The following is a 15795-nucleotide window of genomic DNA, read 5'->3' as shown; positions in this document are numbered from 1 at the left end:
GGGTTTTTTATTCCCCGGCCGGGAAGACAGTTGGGATGGGCCCAAAATGTGTGCATACACTAGTTGGGATGGGCCCAAAATGTGTGTATACACTTCTTAAATACTTTACATATTGACTTTGATTTAAGCCTGATTGCTTTGTGACATGTTAACAGGCATTGAGCACAGGTTTATTTTACTGTGTGGCATCTAGCAGGTGGTGTAATTTAAGGTGGAAACTTACCTACCCATATTATGCACTTTCCTACAGTTTCCAACATCTCTGTATATATGTGTGTATGTATGTGTGTGTGTGTATATGTGTATGTGTATATATATATATATATATATAGTGATCAAGGGCTTACGGGCCCGAAACGCGTCATGGCGGCATTTACTGCGGGGAAAATAAAGTAATCAAGCACAAAGTTGGTGTCCGTTTCCTACTTCGGAAGGTCTAGCTGTGCGATTCTTCCGGATCAGTTGGATTTCGACTATATATATATATATATATATATATATATATATATATATATATATATATATATATATATATATATATATATATATATATATATATATATATATATAATATAAATGTCATAGGAAGTGTATGCAGGATAGGTGAGGGTGACTCTTTCAGTAGAGCTCTGCAGATTAGGCGTAGGTGGACGTCCAGGCTACACACAAATAAAAAGTAAAGATGGAATAAAAACGCAATTATTTTAATATTTTTGATATGTTCCATGCAAAGTTAGTGATTTTAGATAAAACTTTTCAGGAGTCTACAGAGCTCGGATTTTAAGGATTGAAGACCATACATACACCTACATATTTCTGTACTTCAAATTTTCATAGTTTTGTACAAATACTGGGATTTAAACGCTAACTTTTTATATGAAGCTGGCTCTGTATATGGTATACCACTAGGTGATTATACCGTGCACAGAGTGCAGAGATTACCTATCTGTGTACAGGGCTCTGCGTAAACCCAAAGTACTCTATTAGTGGTAGTGTGGCGAGAAGCCTTAGATCTAGCACAGAGGAGTGCAAGACATTTATTCCACACACATAGACCAATAAGGGACACATGACTCAAACAGGAGATCCACACCAATTTTTGAAAAATTAGCTTTGTTCGAGTTTTATTTTAAGACCAAGACCTTCTCAAATAGGTTAGTACTTTTTTCAGGAAAAATACTGTTCGAGGCATATGAGCTGCAGATTGTACACTTAGCATAGATCGCCATCTGGTGTTGGGCCCGGATGTTTGCAGTTTGTTTTTCTTCTTGGACAGTCTTTGGAAGTCACGAGTTTGGTGACTCCTCCTTCGGTCCGTACTGCGCATGGGCTTCGGCTCCATCCTCAGATTGTTTTTTTCCGCCATCGGGCTCGGATGTGATACTTCGTGCTCCGGCTTCGAACTTCTACGGTTCCAGCCTCGACGGAAAATCCTCGTTTCTTCGAGTTTCTTCATCATCATCTTCATCTCTCGAAGCGGCACTTTCTCCATCCCGTACATCGGCACCGGCCTTCGGGCCCTCCTCGACTCCGGTCCCGGCCGATGGAAAGGACTCCGTTCAAAAAGTGCCCAAAATGTGGGTCTAAATTTCCCCACACCGACCTCCATCAGGTGTGTAACCTTTGCCTCTCTCCAGAACACGAGGCTAGAGACTGCCCCGCCTGCAAGTCTTTTCGATCGAAGAAGACCATCCGAGATCGAAGAGCTCGACGCACCATGGCGCACTCATCCTCTGCAGCTCCACCGGACATCTTCGGAGACGGCGCCGAAGCTTCGGGGCAAACACACACCGAGCAGGAGGAAGACGTCGTCAGCGCTTCCGAGGCCGACGACTCCGACGTGGAGGACGTTACACCGGCGCAGCGGGCCGTGAGTACTATGCCCCCTCCCACCCCCGCGCCGAAAACCAAAGAGACTCAGGTTACTCCCTCACCTGCCGGCCTGGGCAAAACCAAAACCAAAGCTTCTATCACCCCACCTACGGGCCCGGTGTCGAAGCCTCCAAAGTCTCACGGCAGCTCGGGATCGAGCCAGCCGACGCCCGGTGCCGAAAAACAGCATCCGGCACCGAAGAAAGCAATATCCAGCTCGACTCCGAAGCCACCGGTGCCGAAGCCTGGACACTCGGTGCCGACCAAACACAAACACAAATCTGTCGGCACCGACGCCCCGGCGCCGAAACCTCATTCGACGCCGAAACACCCGGAGACCTCAAGAAAGCATGGCGCACACAAACCATCGAAACCCTCGGTTCCGAAATCACCGGTGCCGACAGACGATCCGGCACCATTGGCTCTGTTTACACCAGACCCTCTACAAAAGACTCTGTCCAAAGATCCAAAGACTGGGCTTTTGACTTTAATTACCAAGAAAAGACGCCTTGATACTCCGGCTCCTCCTCCTCCACCCAAAAGGAAGGACTCTGCTACTTCTCCCCTCAGAGTGCCCTCCCCACTACCACCTCCCCTACCTCCTCCACCACCTCCACCCCCTCCCCCTCCCAGGTCTCCGCCACCTCCACCTCACTACGATCCGGCCCCATCCCCAGATCCGGATGACGGGGACCCGGACAATTACCCGGCGGACGCCCCAATGGATCCCACTCCACCAGGGACCCCAGACCCATGGGAGGATTACAATAACCCTGATATACCAGATATACCTCAGGACGACCTGTACCCATCCAGGCCGTCTCCTCCAGAGGACTCCTTAGGGTTTCATCATTTAGTGCAGAGAGCAGCACACTACCATGGGGTGGACATGCACAGTGAACCAGTGGAAGAAGACTTCCTACTGGATACATTTGACATACAAGACAAATCCACTTCTATTTTACCCATGCTTAAGGGTGTCACCAAGCACGCTACAGAGGTGTTCAAAGACCCTGTCAGGGCCAGAGTACTGAACCCTAGAATAGAGAAGAAGTACAAAGCGGCACCCACAGACCCTGCATACATTAAGGGCCCTGCTCCCCTAGATTCCCTAGTTGTCTCCACAGCTAGAAAGCGGGCTAACTCCCAATCCTCAGGAGAAGCCCCACCGCCAGACAAGGAATCTAAACTTCTGGACGCGTCTGGTAAACGCACCGCCTTCCAAGCTGCAAACATGTGGCGCATTGCAACACACAAGCACTGCTTGCGCGATATGACAGAGCACACTATGACGAACTAGAGGCTCTTATGCAGCACCTTCCAGAAAAACACAAGCGCAAGGCTCATGACCTGATACAGGAGGGTAAACTAATTACAAACACCTCCATTAAGTGTGCCCTCGATGCAGCCGACACTGCTTCTAGAGCCATAAATACAAGTGTCCTGCTTCGTCGCCATGCCTGGCTCAGGATCTCAGGGTTCAAGCCTGAAGTCCAGGCGTCCATACTCAATCACCCCTTTGACCAGCAAACTCTCTTTGGGCCAAAGGTAGACGAAGCGTTGGAAAAGATGAAAAAGGACACAGACACAGCAAAGTCTATGGGGGCACTCCAAACACAAGCCTCTAAACGTTCCTTTCGACGCTCGTCCTTTCGTGGCACAGGCAGAGGCTCCTCCACCGATAACGCCTCTACCTCCTACAAGTCCCCTCCTCAAAATACCTTTTCAAAGGGCAATCAAAGGGGTGGTTACAGAGGCAACAACAATAAGGGCAGGGGCAAAACCAACAACACCCGTTCTGCCACCCCACCCGCACAATGACTCCCCTCCGCTCCCCCCCAGACCATCCCACTCCGGTCGGGGGCAGACTACAAGACTTTATCCACACATGGGAGTCCATAACATCGGACAAATGGGTGACCCAAATCATTCGGTCAGGATACTGTCTCGAACTAACATCTACCCCACCCAATATCCCACCAAGGCACCGTCCAATGTCTCAAGAACATTCCACACTGCTCAAACAAGAGGTACTCTCACTCCTCCAAAAACACGCTATAGAGCAGGTCCCCGTCAATCAACAAAATCTAGGGGTCTACTCCCTACATTTCTTAATACCAAAGAAAGACGGGACCCTCAGACCCATTCTCGACCTCCGGCCTCTAAATGCCTACATACATTCAGACCATTTTCACATGGTCACCCTACAACAAGTCCTCCCACTCCTCTGCCAGGGAGACTTTCTCACAACCTTGGATCTGAAAGACGCATACTTTCACATTCCAATACACCCCTCTCACAGGAAATACCTCAGGTTCGTGGTGGACGGGCAACATTACCAATTCACGGTTCTCCCCTTCGGGGTCACCACCGCACCACGGGTGTTTACCAAATGCCTAGCAGTAGTAGCAGCACACCTCAGACGTCAACATATTCACGTCTTCCCTTACCTAGACGACTGGCTGATAAAAGCCGTGTCCTACGACCAATGTGTGCAACATACAAACAGCACCATCCAACTGCTCCACCAGCTAGGCTTCACGGTGAACTACCAAAAGTCCCACCTCATACCATCTCACACAAAGCAATATCTCGGGGCCACTATAGACACCTCCAAGGGTATTGCCTATCCAAACTCAGCCAGAATCACAAGCATTCAAGCCTTACGCAAAACATTCCTTCCTCAACACTCTCTTCCAGCAAGAGTGTTTATGAAGCTCATAGGAATGATGGCGTCTTGCATCTTCATAGTGCCCCATGCAAGACTCCACATGCGTCCACTTCAAGAGTGCCTAGCACAACAGTGGAACCAGGCCCAGGGTCAGCTGACGGATCTGGTGTTGGTGGACGGCCGCACACATCACTCTCTGCAGTGGTGGAACACCACAAACCTTTCCAAAGGGCGGCCGTTCCTGGACCCGGTTCCTCAGGTGATTCTAACAGCGGACGCATCGCTCTCCGGCTGGGGAGCGCACCTCCTACACCTCACCATGCAAGGTCTATGGACGCCACAGCAAAAATCGCTCCACATCAACCATCTGGAGCTCTTGGCGATCTTTCTAGCCCTAAAATCTTTCCAAAAACAGATTTCTGGCAAAGCAGTCCTCATTCGCACAGACAACATGACTGCGATGTATTATATACAAAAACAGGGGGGGACACACTCTCCCCAGCTCTCCCGCTTAGCCCAGAGCATATGGAGATGGGCAATTCCCCAAAACATCTTTCTCCTGGCACAGCACGTTCCAGGCGTACAAAACACCATGGCAGATCTGCTCAGCAGACAAACGCAACAACTACACGAATGGGAACTGCATCCACAAGTTCTTCACCCATTCTTCCAACAGTGGGGGCATCCTCAGATAGACCTCTTCGCCACCCACGAAAACAAGAAATGCCCAAGCTTCGCCGCCAGATACCCACACCCATTGTCCAAGGGCAATGCGATATGGATGAACTGGTCAGGCAAATTTGCATACGCCTTTCCACCTCTCCCACTAATTCCATTAGTGGTCAGGAAGCTACAACAGCACTCCCTCACACTCATTCTGGTAGCTCCCACGTGGGCCAGGCAGCCGTGGTACACCACGCTACTACAACTATCAGTGGTACCACATCAAAAACTGCACCTATCCCCATGCCTCCTAACCCAGAACCATGGAGAAATCAGGCACCCGGACCCAGCTCAGCTCAACCTGGCGATCTGGCTCCTGAAATCTTAGAATTCGGATACCTTAACCTTCCCCCTGATTGCATGAACATCATCATGGAAGCCAGACGTCCTACCACTAGAGCATGCTATGCCGCAAAGTGGAAAAGATTTGTAATTTACTGCCGTAATAATACAATCAACCCTCTAGATGCATCCATACAGCACATCATATGCTATCTGCTCCATCTTCACAGGTGTAACCTGGCATATTCATCCATACGCCTACACCTAGCAGCGATCGCTGCTTATCTACAAAACAGACAGCATTTATCACTCTTCAGAGTGCCCGCTATTAAAGCCTTCATGGAAGGCCTTAAACGAGTAATTCCTCCCAGGGCACCACCTTCCCCTGTATGGAATCTAAATTTAGTTCTTACACGACTAATGGGTCCGCCCTTCGAACCAATGCACAAATGTGAGCTACAGTTTCTCACCTGGAAAACAGCTTTCCTTGTAGCTATCACTTCCCTTAGAAGGGTTGGTGAAATACAAGCGTTCACCATACAGGAACCCTACATACAAATGCATCACAGCAAGGTCATACTTCGCACAAATCCGAAGTTTCTGCCCAAAGTCATTTCCCCCTTCCATCTCAATCAATCAGTGGAATTACCTGTCTTCTTTTCGCAACCCCAATCTGTTGCGGAAAGGGCCTTACACACACTTGATGTGAAAAGGGCGTTGCTATACTACATACAAAGAACGCAACCCTTCAGGAAGACTAAACAATTGTTCGTTTCCTTCTCTCCACCACATAAAGGCAACCCCATTTCGAAATCAGGGATAGCTAGGTGGATTGTAAAATGCATACAAATTTGCTATCAAAAGGCAAAGAGAACATTATCTGTTCCTCCTAAAGCCCACTCTACAAGAAAGTTAGGGGCTTCTATGGCTTTTCTAAGGAATATACCCTTAGATGACATCTGCAAAGCAGCCACATGGTCTACACCGCACACCTTCACAAAACACTACTGTGTAGATGTGCATTCCAAGCAGCAAGCTAGGGTGGGCCAGGCTGTACTAAAGACACTTTTTCAAACAGCTGCAACGGATACCGGTGGTCGCCGCTAAGGTTGGGTACTGCTATATAATCTATGCTAAGTGTACAATCTGCAGCTCATATGCCTCGAACGGAATATGCTACTTACCAGTATGCATCTGTTCTTGGCATGTAGAGCTGCAGAGTTGTACACGCCCACCCGCCTCCCCGGCTACCTGTATCCGTTCCAGTACATCTTATTTAGATACAACACATGGGTTTCTCACTGTTATTACTACGCTCCATCATTTCCCTGTTGGCGAAAAACAATCTGAGGATGGAGCCGAAGCCCATGCGCAGTACGGACCGAAGGAGGAGTCACCAAACTCGTGACTTCCAAAGACTGTCCAAGAAGAAAAACAAACTGCAAACATCCGGGCCCAACACCAGATGGCGATCTATGCTAAGTGTACAACTCTGCAGCTCTACATGCCAAGAACAGATGCATACTGGTAAGTAGCATATTCCTTACTCTCTTAAAAGTCGACTGCAATTTTCAAACAGTTCAATGTTATCCTGTAGAGGAAAACAACAGTACAGTTTTACGGGTAAGGACCCAAGTTACAGTTGCAGTCTTTGGGGGTTAAGATCAGTCGAGGGCAAGGTTCTGGTGAGCACAAAGTCTGCACCACCAGTGGCACAGGTGCAACCGGTTGCAGGGGTCAAATTCGGAGCAGAGCCCAATGCGTTTCAATGGAGACTGGGGGTGCTCGGAGCCACACTGCTTGTAGGTAGGTAAATCGGTTGCAGGGGCAAAGCTTTGGGGGTTAGAGCAAGCACGGGGAGCCACAAAGCAGCACCAAACATACACCACCAGCGGCACTGGGACAGCCGGGTGCAAATATGACATCAGGAGCTCAATGCTTTCCAGTGGGAGATCTCGGTTTGACAAACAGGCTGCAGAAAGGAGACCAGCAGCAGCAGAGGAAAGTTGAGGTGTTTAAGGTTACAGGGGAACTGTCGGTACAGGGAGGGGCAGCATCTAAATACTAAATGTAGGGGAGTAGCCGGTTGGGCCAATGAGCACCTTACCTAGGGTTACTAGACCCTCAATTATGCCACCCTCCTGTGGGAGGGAGCATAGTCCTAGCCCTGATTGGAGGTATCTCCCCATCTTCAAGATGGCAGGTACTGAAAGATGGGCTTCAGCTCTCCTCCCCCACCTTAGGGGTGTATTTGACAGAGTTGGACACACCTCCTATTCTGCCTATGTTTTCCCTCTGGTTTTCCCACCCAAAGTGGGGGTGTAAACCGGGGGCTGCCATCTGCTGCTAGAAGCAGAGACTAAGGGTCGCTTTACAAAGGCGACCGGTCTTTGAAACTTCCCTCTCGAGCACTGTGCCCATTCTGGGGAAGGAGGTGTGACACATCCGCCCAGGATGTGCTTTGCTTCTGGTCCGATGGTGTAGAGACTCTCAACCCAGGGGTCCAGAAACATGTCTGGTGGTGGCAGGCTGCCTAGAGCCTGTCTATGACAACACCAGGGCTGTTAGCTTTTCAGGGGGCACGTGTGAGGTGCCCACTGAGTACATGGTTCAATTGAGAGGAGTAGTTTGGTACCAAACACTCCTGGTTTCACAGAAGTCTTCATGGTTTTGGGAAACTCGAGCTGTCGTGTTTCCAGCCCATGTACTCTCTATGGCTTCCCTGGCACTTACAATATCTAAGAATGGACTTGAATATTATAGCGACCTATCTGCTCATACAGATATGCTCACACCTGTGGTATAGTGCACCCTGCCTTGGGGCTGGAAGGCCTACTAGAGAGTTTACCTACCTATACCTTCGGGAGTCCTAGTTGGCATGGCACACAGGCAGTGTTCCATGTCGACTTTGTTGTTGTATCTGCACCAGGCCATGCCTGCTTCAGTGGCAGCCTAAATGGCCTAGGTGAGGAGTCCGTAGGGGGCCCTCTTCAGTCCCAATGCCCTAGGTACCCAGGTACCATTTACTAGGGACTTACAGGGGGCCGGAAGGGCCAATTGTGGAACAGTTTTTGAGAAAGAACATTGGTACTGGGAACCTGAACAGCAGGGACCCAGTACTTTATAGGCAAAGGTGCATCGAATGCCATGCAAAAAGTGTGGGGGGTTTACTGCAACAAAACCCAGTTTTCTCACACTTTGAATTATTGGTTTAGTTCAAACTCCTAAAAATAGATTACTGGGCCAAAGATGCAAATAAATGGTCACATGCAGAAGAAATTAGAATGAAATTGATTAGAACAAATGAGATTACACAACGCCCATGAGATTTGGAAGTAATTAGCCAGAGCACTTGCCCCCAGACCACCAAAACTGAATGTGATTAAAACATAAGTATGTAAAGAAAGAAGGAAAAGGTCAAAATAGAAGAAACAAATAAAAATAAATGTATCATGGGTAGAAGATAAAGTAGTAAGATGTACACAGCAGGTCATGTTCAACCTCTCATCAAATACTCATTATATAGCACTCTAACAAGCCAGTTGTATCCTGTTTATCACAGCTTACTGTAATGTAAATCAATAAAGATACTTTAAAAAAAATGTTTTGCATCACTAGGAAATGTAACCGCCAAAAAAGTAAGGGTTTAATTCTTGCCCCTCCTGACACTGGCAGATATTGATCTTGGACCCCATGAGGTCTGCTTATGGTTCTGTGGGCCAAGGCGTCTCCAAGTTGTGCAGCTTCATGCATTAAAAAGCAATCAAGGAGCCAGAGGAGAAATAGTTTATGGTGCACGAAGATGATAAATGGGAGACTCGATGCTGCTCACATTCTAGATCAAAGTTGCATTTGATGCCCACTTTTAAGGACAAGAAAAAGAAGCACAAGAAGAGATACTGGCTGGATGCATCCATGCCTACATGACCTATTTGCTTAATTGGAAGGTCTCTCAAGGATCTCCTACACTATCAGCGTATTAATCTGAGCCAGAGTTGGTGGACATCACACCGTTTGGAGAGCTGGCTTTGACTCCATTTCTAGCCCTAATGCCGGGCCTCCTCCCTGTGTTTTTCGGACTATTAATCAAGTGATAATTGTGCTGTTCTGCAGTGTATCAGTTTCATTTGGCACACCTCCGTGCCCCTTTGATCCAATGAAGCCATGGACTGGGACACCACCAGTGGCTACTTCCCTGGTGCCAGGCAATCCAATGCGAACCTCCGGTCGTGCCCCAGGCCCATCCTCACCAGCACCCAAGGCATACACAGGTAGATTCTTATGCCTCCACCTTAAGACTCAAGGCCTCAGACTAAGGCCATCCTAATGCGCTCAAGGCATCAAGCCCAAAGACTAATGGAGGATGACCGGTACAAAGAAGCTAGCCCAGCTTTCTTACCTAGGGAGGAATACTTGTAAATTTAGACGTCTTCTTTGGTTCAGACTCCATCGCATTCAGATGTGGCAGCTGCTTCCTCATAGTGGTAATGATTGAAGTGAGGCAACAAGTTTGTTTTGTACTGCAGCTAGAGATACCCCAGACTACTTGACCCGTCAAAAAGCTAGTGGCCTCAATACCTCTTCAGAGGTCGTGATGGTATGCTCCTCTGGACTTCTATTACTGCTGTTGTCAGGGAGACTATAGAGGTACTGGGTTTGTCCCTTACAGTGATGGGGACAAAGTTAGATCTCTTAACAGAAGTCCATTAATCAGCAATCTCATAGTCGAAGCCTCTGCTCCTCTTCGATAAGGTCGTTCTAGAACCCATCAAGGTGGCCTGAGACAAAACAACTTCCGCAACAGCTAGGAATAGCGTGATTGCTCTCTACTACAGGCCGGGACCAGATTGTCCTGCCCACTCACTCTTCCCAATACTGTTAGTGTAGGCTTTGTTTTGTTCTTAGTAGCCTTCCAACAGAGAATTCAAGAAGCTAAAGGCAATGGATAAGAAAGTCTTCCCTGCAGAAAGCCTGGTCCTTGCGTCGATGAATGCTGCTGCTTGGTGGTGAGATAGATCAATGCCCTGTGAAAGGTGGAACATATGATGGTGTTGAGCCTCCTGGACCACCTGAAAGTTAACCTTGCAGATGTAATCAGGGCAGGCAAGGGATGTCAAATCAGATCCTTAGACCGGGTCCAGATGCAATAGTTTCAGTGATAAAGGCCATAGGAGTTCTCTATAACCTACCTGGCTTCATTCTGTAGGCTTTTCGGGGAATGTTCAAGCTAGTTTAATGGGCATGCCCTTTGAAGGATCTCACTTCTTTGGTGAAAGGCTGAATTGGTATTAAGAGAGGTAAAATGGGGTGAGCTATGGCTCATGGCTCATTCTTAGTTTGGCATCTCAGGCTGAGACTGCCATGAACAGTATCAGCAAAACACACAAGATGATGGACGGAATGTTGCACATTGGCAAAACATTCACCCCCTGTCACAGATCTGGGTTTATTCCATCATTATTTTGCCCACCACACCACCCCAGACGTGGGTCCCGTGTTCACTACGCCACTGTAGTCAAGCTATCCTGGCTGAAGAGGGGTGAAACCCCGAAACCGGTCCTAGGATGCTTGATTCCAGTCCAGGGAAGACATGGCTTGGCAGTTCGGGATGGACTGTTCCCATGAGGCACAGGGTCAAGACTGATTTGCATATGGCCATGTCTGAACTGGGGTGGCGTGGTGAGCAAAATAACGATGGATTAAACCCAGATCTGTGACTGGGGGTGAATGTTTTGCCAATGTGCAACATTCCGTCCATCATCTTGTGTTTTGATGAACAGTATCACTACTCCAAAGGGCTTTCATTTCACCATCATCAACACTCTCAGCTCCTCCAGCAGGCAAACCAGTTTCTTCAACAGTACAGAAGCACTAACAAATATAAGGGCATGCAGGCCCAGCAACACTTCTCCTCCCTGGCACCACCTGGTAAACTGCTTTAGTTTTTCCTCGAGGAAACAACATCCGACCTGTGAGGATGAGAAGGGTTCTGTATCATCTATAGGCCAGACGGGCCAGTATAACGCATTAGTGCGTCTTATAAATTGTAGAAAGGTGCTATGCCCTTGTTTCCCAGAATAAGCTTCACATCATGGCCCCAGTTCCCTTGTCCCAATTGAGGCCCTATGCTCACATCCTTCTTCAGGAGTCTGGTACACTTATAAAGAAAAGAGCTGTTGAGTTGATACTAAAGCAAGAATGTGGGCAAGGATGTTGCTCTCTGTACCTCCTAGTTTGTAAGAAGGATTTTGTTCTGAGCCTGATCCTGGATCCTTCGAATGGGAGAAGTTCAAGATGTCAGTTCAGGACCCATGCTCAGGGTCTTCTGGAGCTGGAGTGGAAGTACTGGATGTTGTTCTTTACCTTTGAGGACTTGTATTGCCCCATACTAATACTGTAATGGCACATTCAGGTACTTGCGGTTCTTAGTTGGCTTCAACCATTACCAGTTTGTGGTCCTCCTTTTCAGGGTAACATTGTAACATTGGCACCCATGGTCTTCACCACAGTGTTGGTGGCGACACTTCTGTCCTGGTAGGGGATCCCAGTACATTGAGATGACCTGGTGGACATAATCGGAATAACACATCAACTCGCTTGAGCTGAGGGTAATTAGCATGTGTATGAAGCCTTTCCTGCCTTCCTTTGCAGTCCATCTTTTTGGATTATGGCTGACCGCACAACCAGAGTGTGAACAAGCAGAGCAGCGTGTAGGGTCTCATCGTCTCTGCTGAGAAGCACTAAAACATTGCTGGTCATCTTGCAGGCTCTCTGAATAAAAGTGCAGACAGCCGGTGTCATGTTACCGAAACTAGTTGTGTCTCCACCTGGGGGTGGTACTCACCCTTGTTGGACCAGAGGCCCCCCCTTTGGTGGATCTCTGTATCTCGCTTATGAAAATGTGCATTTTCTGCGAATCTATGACCTCCAGCTGCTGTTGAAGGGAAACTTAAGATATGTTCTGGTGGACGTGGAATTTTCCACTACACTATACATTACCTCTTACCTCTTGATCCCTTGAGTGCTGAGGAAACTGCACCAAGGAAAGGCACAGTTCATTCTGATTGCCCTGGATTTATCGAGTGTAGTGTGGGATGAGGACCTTCAGAAACTCTCCGTGTTCCCCCCGGTCAGCTCCTGCTCAGATTGGGCGTTATTTCACAGTTGGTGGGGCAGGATCTTCATCCAGAGCATTTCGCTGTTTCATGTGAGGTCATCCTTCCATGTTTCTTCCGTCCACCCCATTCATTCAAGGAGGAGGAGAGGCTAAGTAGGATGGACCTTTTTTATGTCAAATACGGTTATGTAGACCGGCCCAATGATTTTCGTCTATTGACCAACTTTTTTCCAGATATGCAGGCAACAAGAAGGTTCAAAGCAGTCCAGAAAAGTACCTTGTCCTGAAAGATTGTACTTTGAATTAAAGTATTTTATGCCCTTGCCAAAAAGGGACCCCCAGAAGGAAATCGGTACTCATTCGACTATAGTGACGACATCTTCACCATTTGTAAGGGGAGTGCCCTTCCTGGAAACATGCTGCGAGTCCACATGGGTTCACTGCACACATTTACCAAGCATTTACGTGAACGTTGAGGTGAGCAAGGCTAGCCATTTGACACATTCCGTGCTCCAAGACTCTGGTGTGACCATTTCTTCTGAATCACCTCCTGGGAGAGTTATTGCTGGGGTATCGGTTTAAAAGGTGAGGAATCTGCAATTAGCACTCTTTCTGGTGGGTACTTAATCCACCTGCAGATTATTCATCTATCCTGACCACTTCTGTCGATGAGTAATGGTCATAGTCATCTGAATAATAAGGTTCTCCGATAGATTGTAGGTCTGTATACAGAAGGTTGAATTACAGCTGACCTTGTCTCTGTCTCTAAGGGCTCTGATAAAATGAACACCCAGCAGGTGTCTGAATCCCGAAGTGATGCTATAAGGCTCAAATGATGTCATTTACGGACCATAACCAATGCTCATATCGAGCCAAAATCTACATGCTGGTGCAGGAGAGCTAATGCAGAATTTACCCAATACTGTCCTGCACCTAGGGTTAGTAAAAAAGTGATGACTCTGCAGTTAGAGTAGTTACCTGAAAGACAGTTACCAAAGGTAAGTATCTTTTTTTTTTCTTGAACACCCGGGGGATGGAGTGTGCAATTTTGAAAATAACTTTTATCTTTGTGCTACGCATCACTGTCTAAAAGCCTGGTCTCTAATTGAAGACAAGCATCTTTCTGTACTTGTAAAACGGTTGTTCTTTATGATTAATAGATCTGCAGTGAACTAAGATGTGCTAATATATGTGTAGACTAAATCACTTTCATTTATCCTTTTTAAGGAACACTGTCCGCTTTCTTGGGGAAACATAAATCTCTTTGATTACACAAACACCTTGGTTTCTGGGAAAATGGCATTGAATCTGTGGCCTGTACCTCATGGAATGGAAGATTTGTTAAATCCTATTGGAGTCAGTGGCTCAAATCCTAACAAGGTAAAATAGGGCTGTTGTTAAAGACTGCTGCCTATCCCTGATTAGCGTTTTTAAAGCTTGTGGAAAAATGACATATTGATTGCGTTTTCATAGTTTAGTTTTGGAACATTTCCATCTACATAATTTTTATGATTATGGTTGTTCTTTTCAGGAAACACCCTGTTTAGAGCTGGAATTTGATTATTTTAGCAGTCCGGTCAAATTCCCAGATATGGCAGTGATTGAAGACCATGCAAATTGGACAATGACAAGAGAACTTGGCCTAAACTACACTCATGTAGGGCTGGTAAGTAAATGAGTATTCAGTTTCTGTGTTTTTAGTCTTGCCACTTGAAATGATTTGCTCTTTATCAGGTTTTTAATTATTTTTGTAGTGTGCTGTCTGTTATGACCTTGTTTGTAAATTGTAATTCAAATTATACTGCTAACAGCAGATTCCTCACCTTCCTAATATGCCTAGGTACCAGACTCGGGGGTGTGGAATGTAATAAGATATCTACTTGTCCTTGGGACATGTTGCTTCATACATCTACTTGCCCTGTAACAAAATCCAGTTGCCCCTGTGGTGCCATGTAGTGCGACAACAAATTATGACAGCAATCTCATGACATACTAGCTCTGATAATAGCCTCTCTGATTATTCTAGAGGTCATGCCATAAGAGGGTTTGGATACTAGCAATTCCCTTATTTTGCTACCTTTACCTAGAGCTACATACTGGGGATGGAGGTAGCGGTAAGCAATAGTGCCCCATGGTTGGATTGCTCTTTTGAGTCTGTGCAAACCTACTAACTTGCATGTTTTATGGGTTTTCATCAGCTCATCTCTAATATTTTTCCATACAGAGAAAGGTTTGAAATTTACCCCTGACAAGGGCTGAAGTAAAACTTCTTCTAGGGATGGGGGGAAAAAAGGGGTAGGTGGGAGTGTGAACTTGTTACCGCTCAAAAGATTTCCGCGTGAGCAAATCTATACATGGATATTTGCTCGTGCTAAAATGCAATTCAAAAATGTTTTCTAGGAGTGCGATTTCCTGACCTGTTTCTGTAAATTCTTGTGAATTCATGAAAACTGTAAAGCTGCACTAATGCAAGGACAAATGCCAAGGGTGCACTGCTGTGACTTTCTTTAAGAATTGGGCCTCTAATTAGGTCTGGCGGTGACCAAGACCTTTTGTTTTTATTAAAATTCTATCTTTCTCCCTCTATCTACCGGCTGGCTTCTCTGTGAGTGACAGCATTCTGCTCTGCATTCTGCTCTTTCACAAGGAGCATATCGGCATGCAAAGTAGTTGTGTTCAGTGCCAGGAACTTACTACTGTGGAAATGGGTTTTTGCAGCGTGAATCTTTCTGGATTCACTATGCTGTGCATTATTCCGCGATCTTGTGGTTGGGTCCGGATTCGTAGTCTTTCCTTTGTTTTTTTTTGTTTTTTTTTGTAGCCCAGGTGGGCGTCGACGTCCACCATTTGGTGCACCTCCCGTGACGTCGTCGTGCTTCCTGCGGAAGTCCCACCTTTGGGGCGCCATCTTCAGATTCTTTTTTCCGCCGTTGGGTCTGGATCGTCATCGGGAAGCTCCAGAAGTTCACTCGGAGGAAGAAAAGCGAGTTTCATCGATAGAATCAAGAGAAGACATCAGGAAAGAACAGATTTCGACAGGAACGCGAAGAAAGAAGACCAGCGAGCCTTTTTCTTCGACGACCTTGGAGAATGCACGCTCAGAGACCCTGAGCGAAATGGACAAGACGCC

At 47.0% G+C, this 15795-nt stretch overlaps 1 protein-coding gene across 1 annotated transcript in view; it reads left to right on the top strand.

Moving 5' to 3' along the window:
- Positions 1 to 15795, top strand: part of PIK3CA (phosphatidylinositol-4,5-bisphosphate 3-kinase catalytic subunit alpha) — a 256280-nt gene that overhangs the window by 91211 nt on the left and 149274 nt on the right. The window contains exons 7-8 of the mRNA XM_085635399.1: positions 13893 to 14045; positions 14197 to 14331. Coding sequence (XP_085491525.1) covers positions 13893 to 14045; positions 14197 to 14331 — 288 coding nt within the window. The remainder of the gene's footprint in view (positions 1 to 13892; positions 14046 to 14196; positions 14332 to 15795) is intronic.

This window comes from Triturus cristatus, chromosome 11, assembly GCF_964204655.1.
Source record: "Triturus cristatus chromosome 11, aTriCri1.1, whole genome shotgun sequence".
Taxonomy (NCBI): domain Eukaryota; kingdom Metazoa; phylum Chordata; class Amphibia; order Caudata; family Salamandridae; genus Triturus; species Triturus cristatus.
Note: the sequence above shows the minus strand (reverse complement) of the source record. Positions and strands in the feature narration are given on the sequence as shown.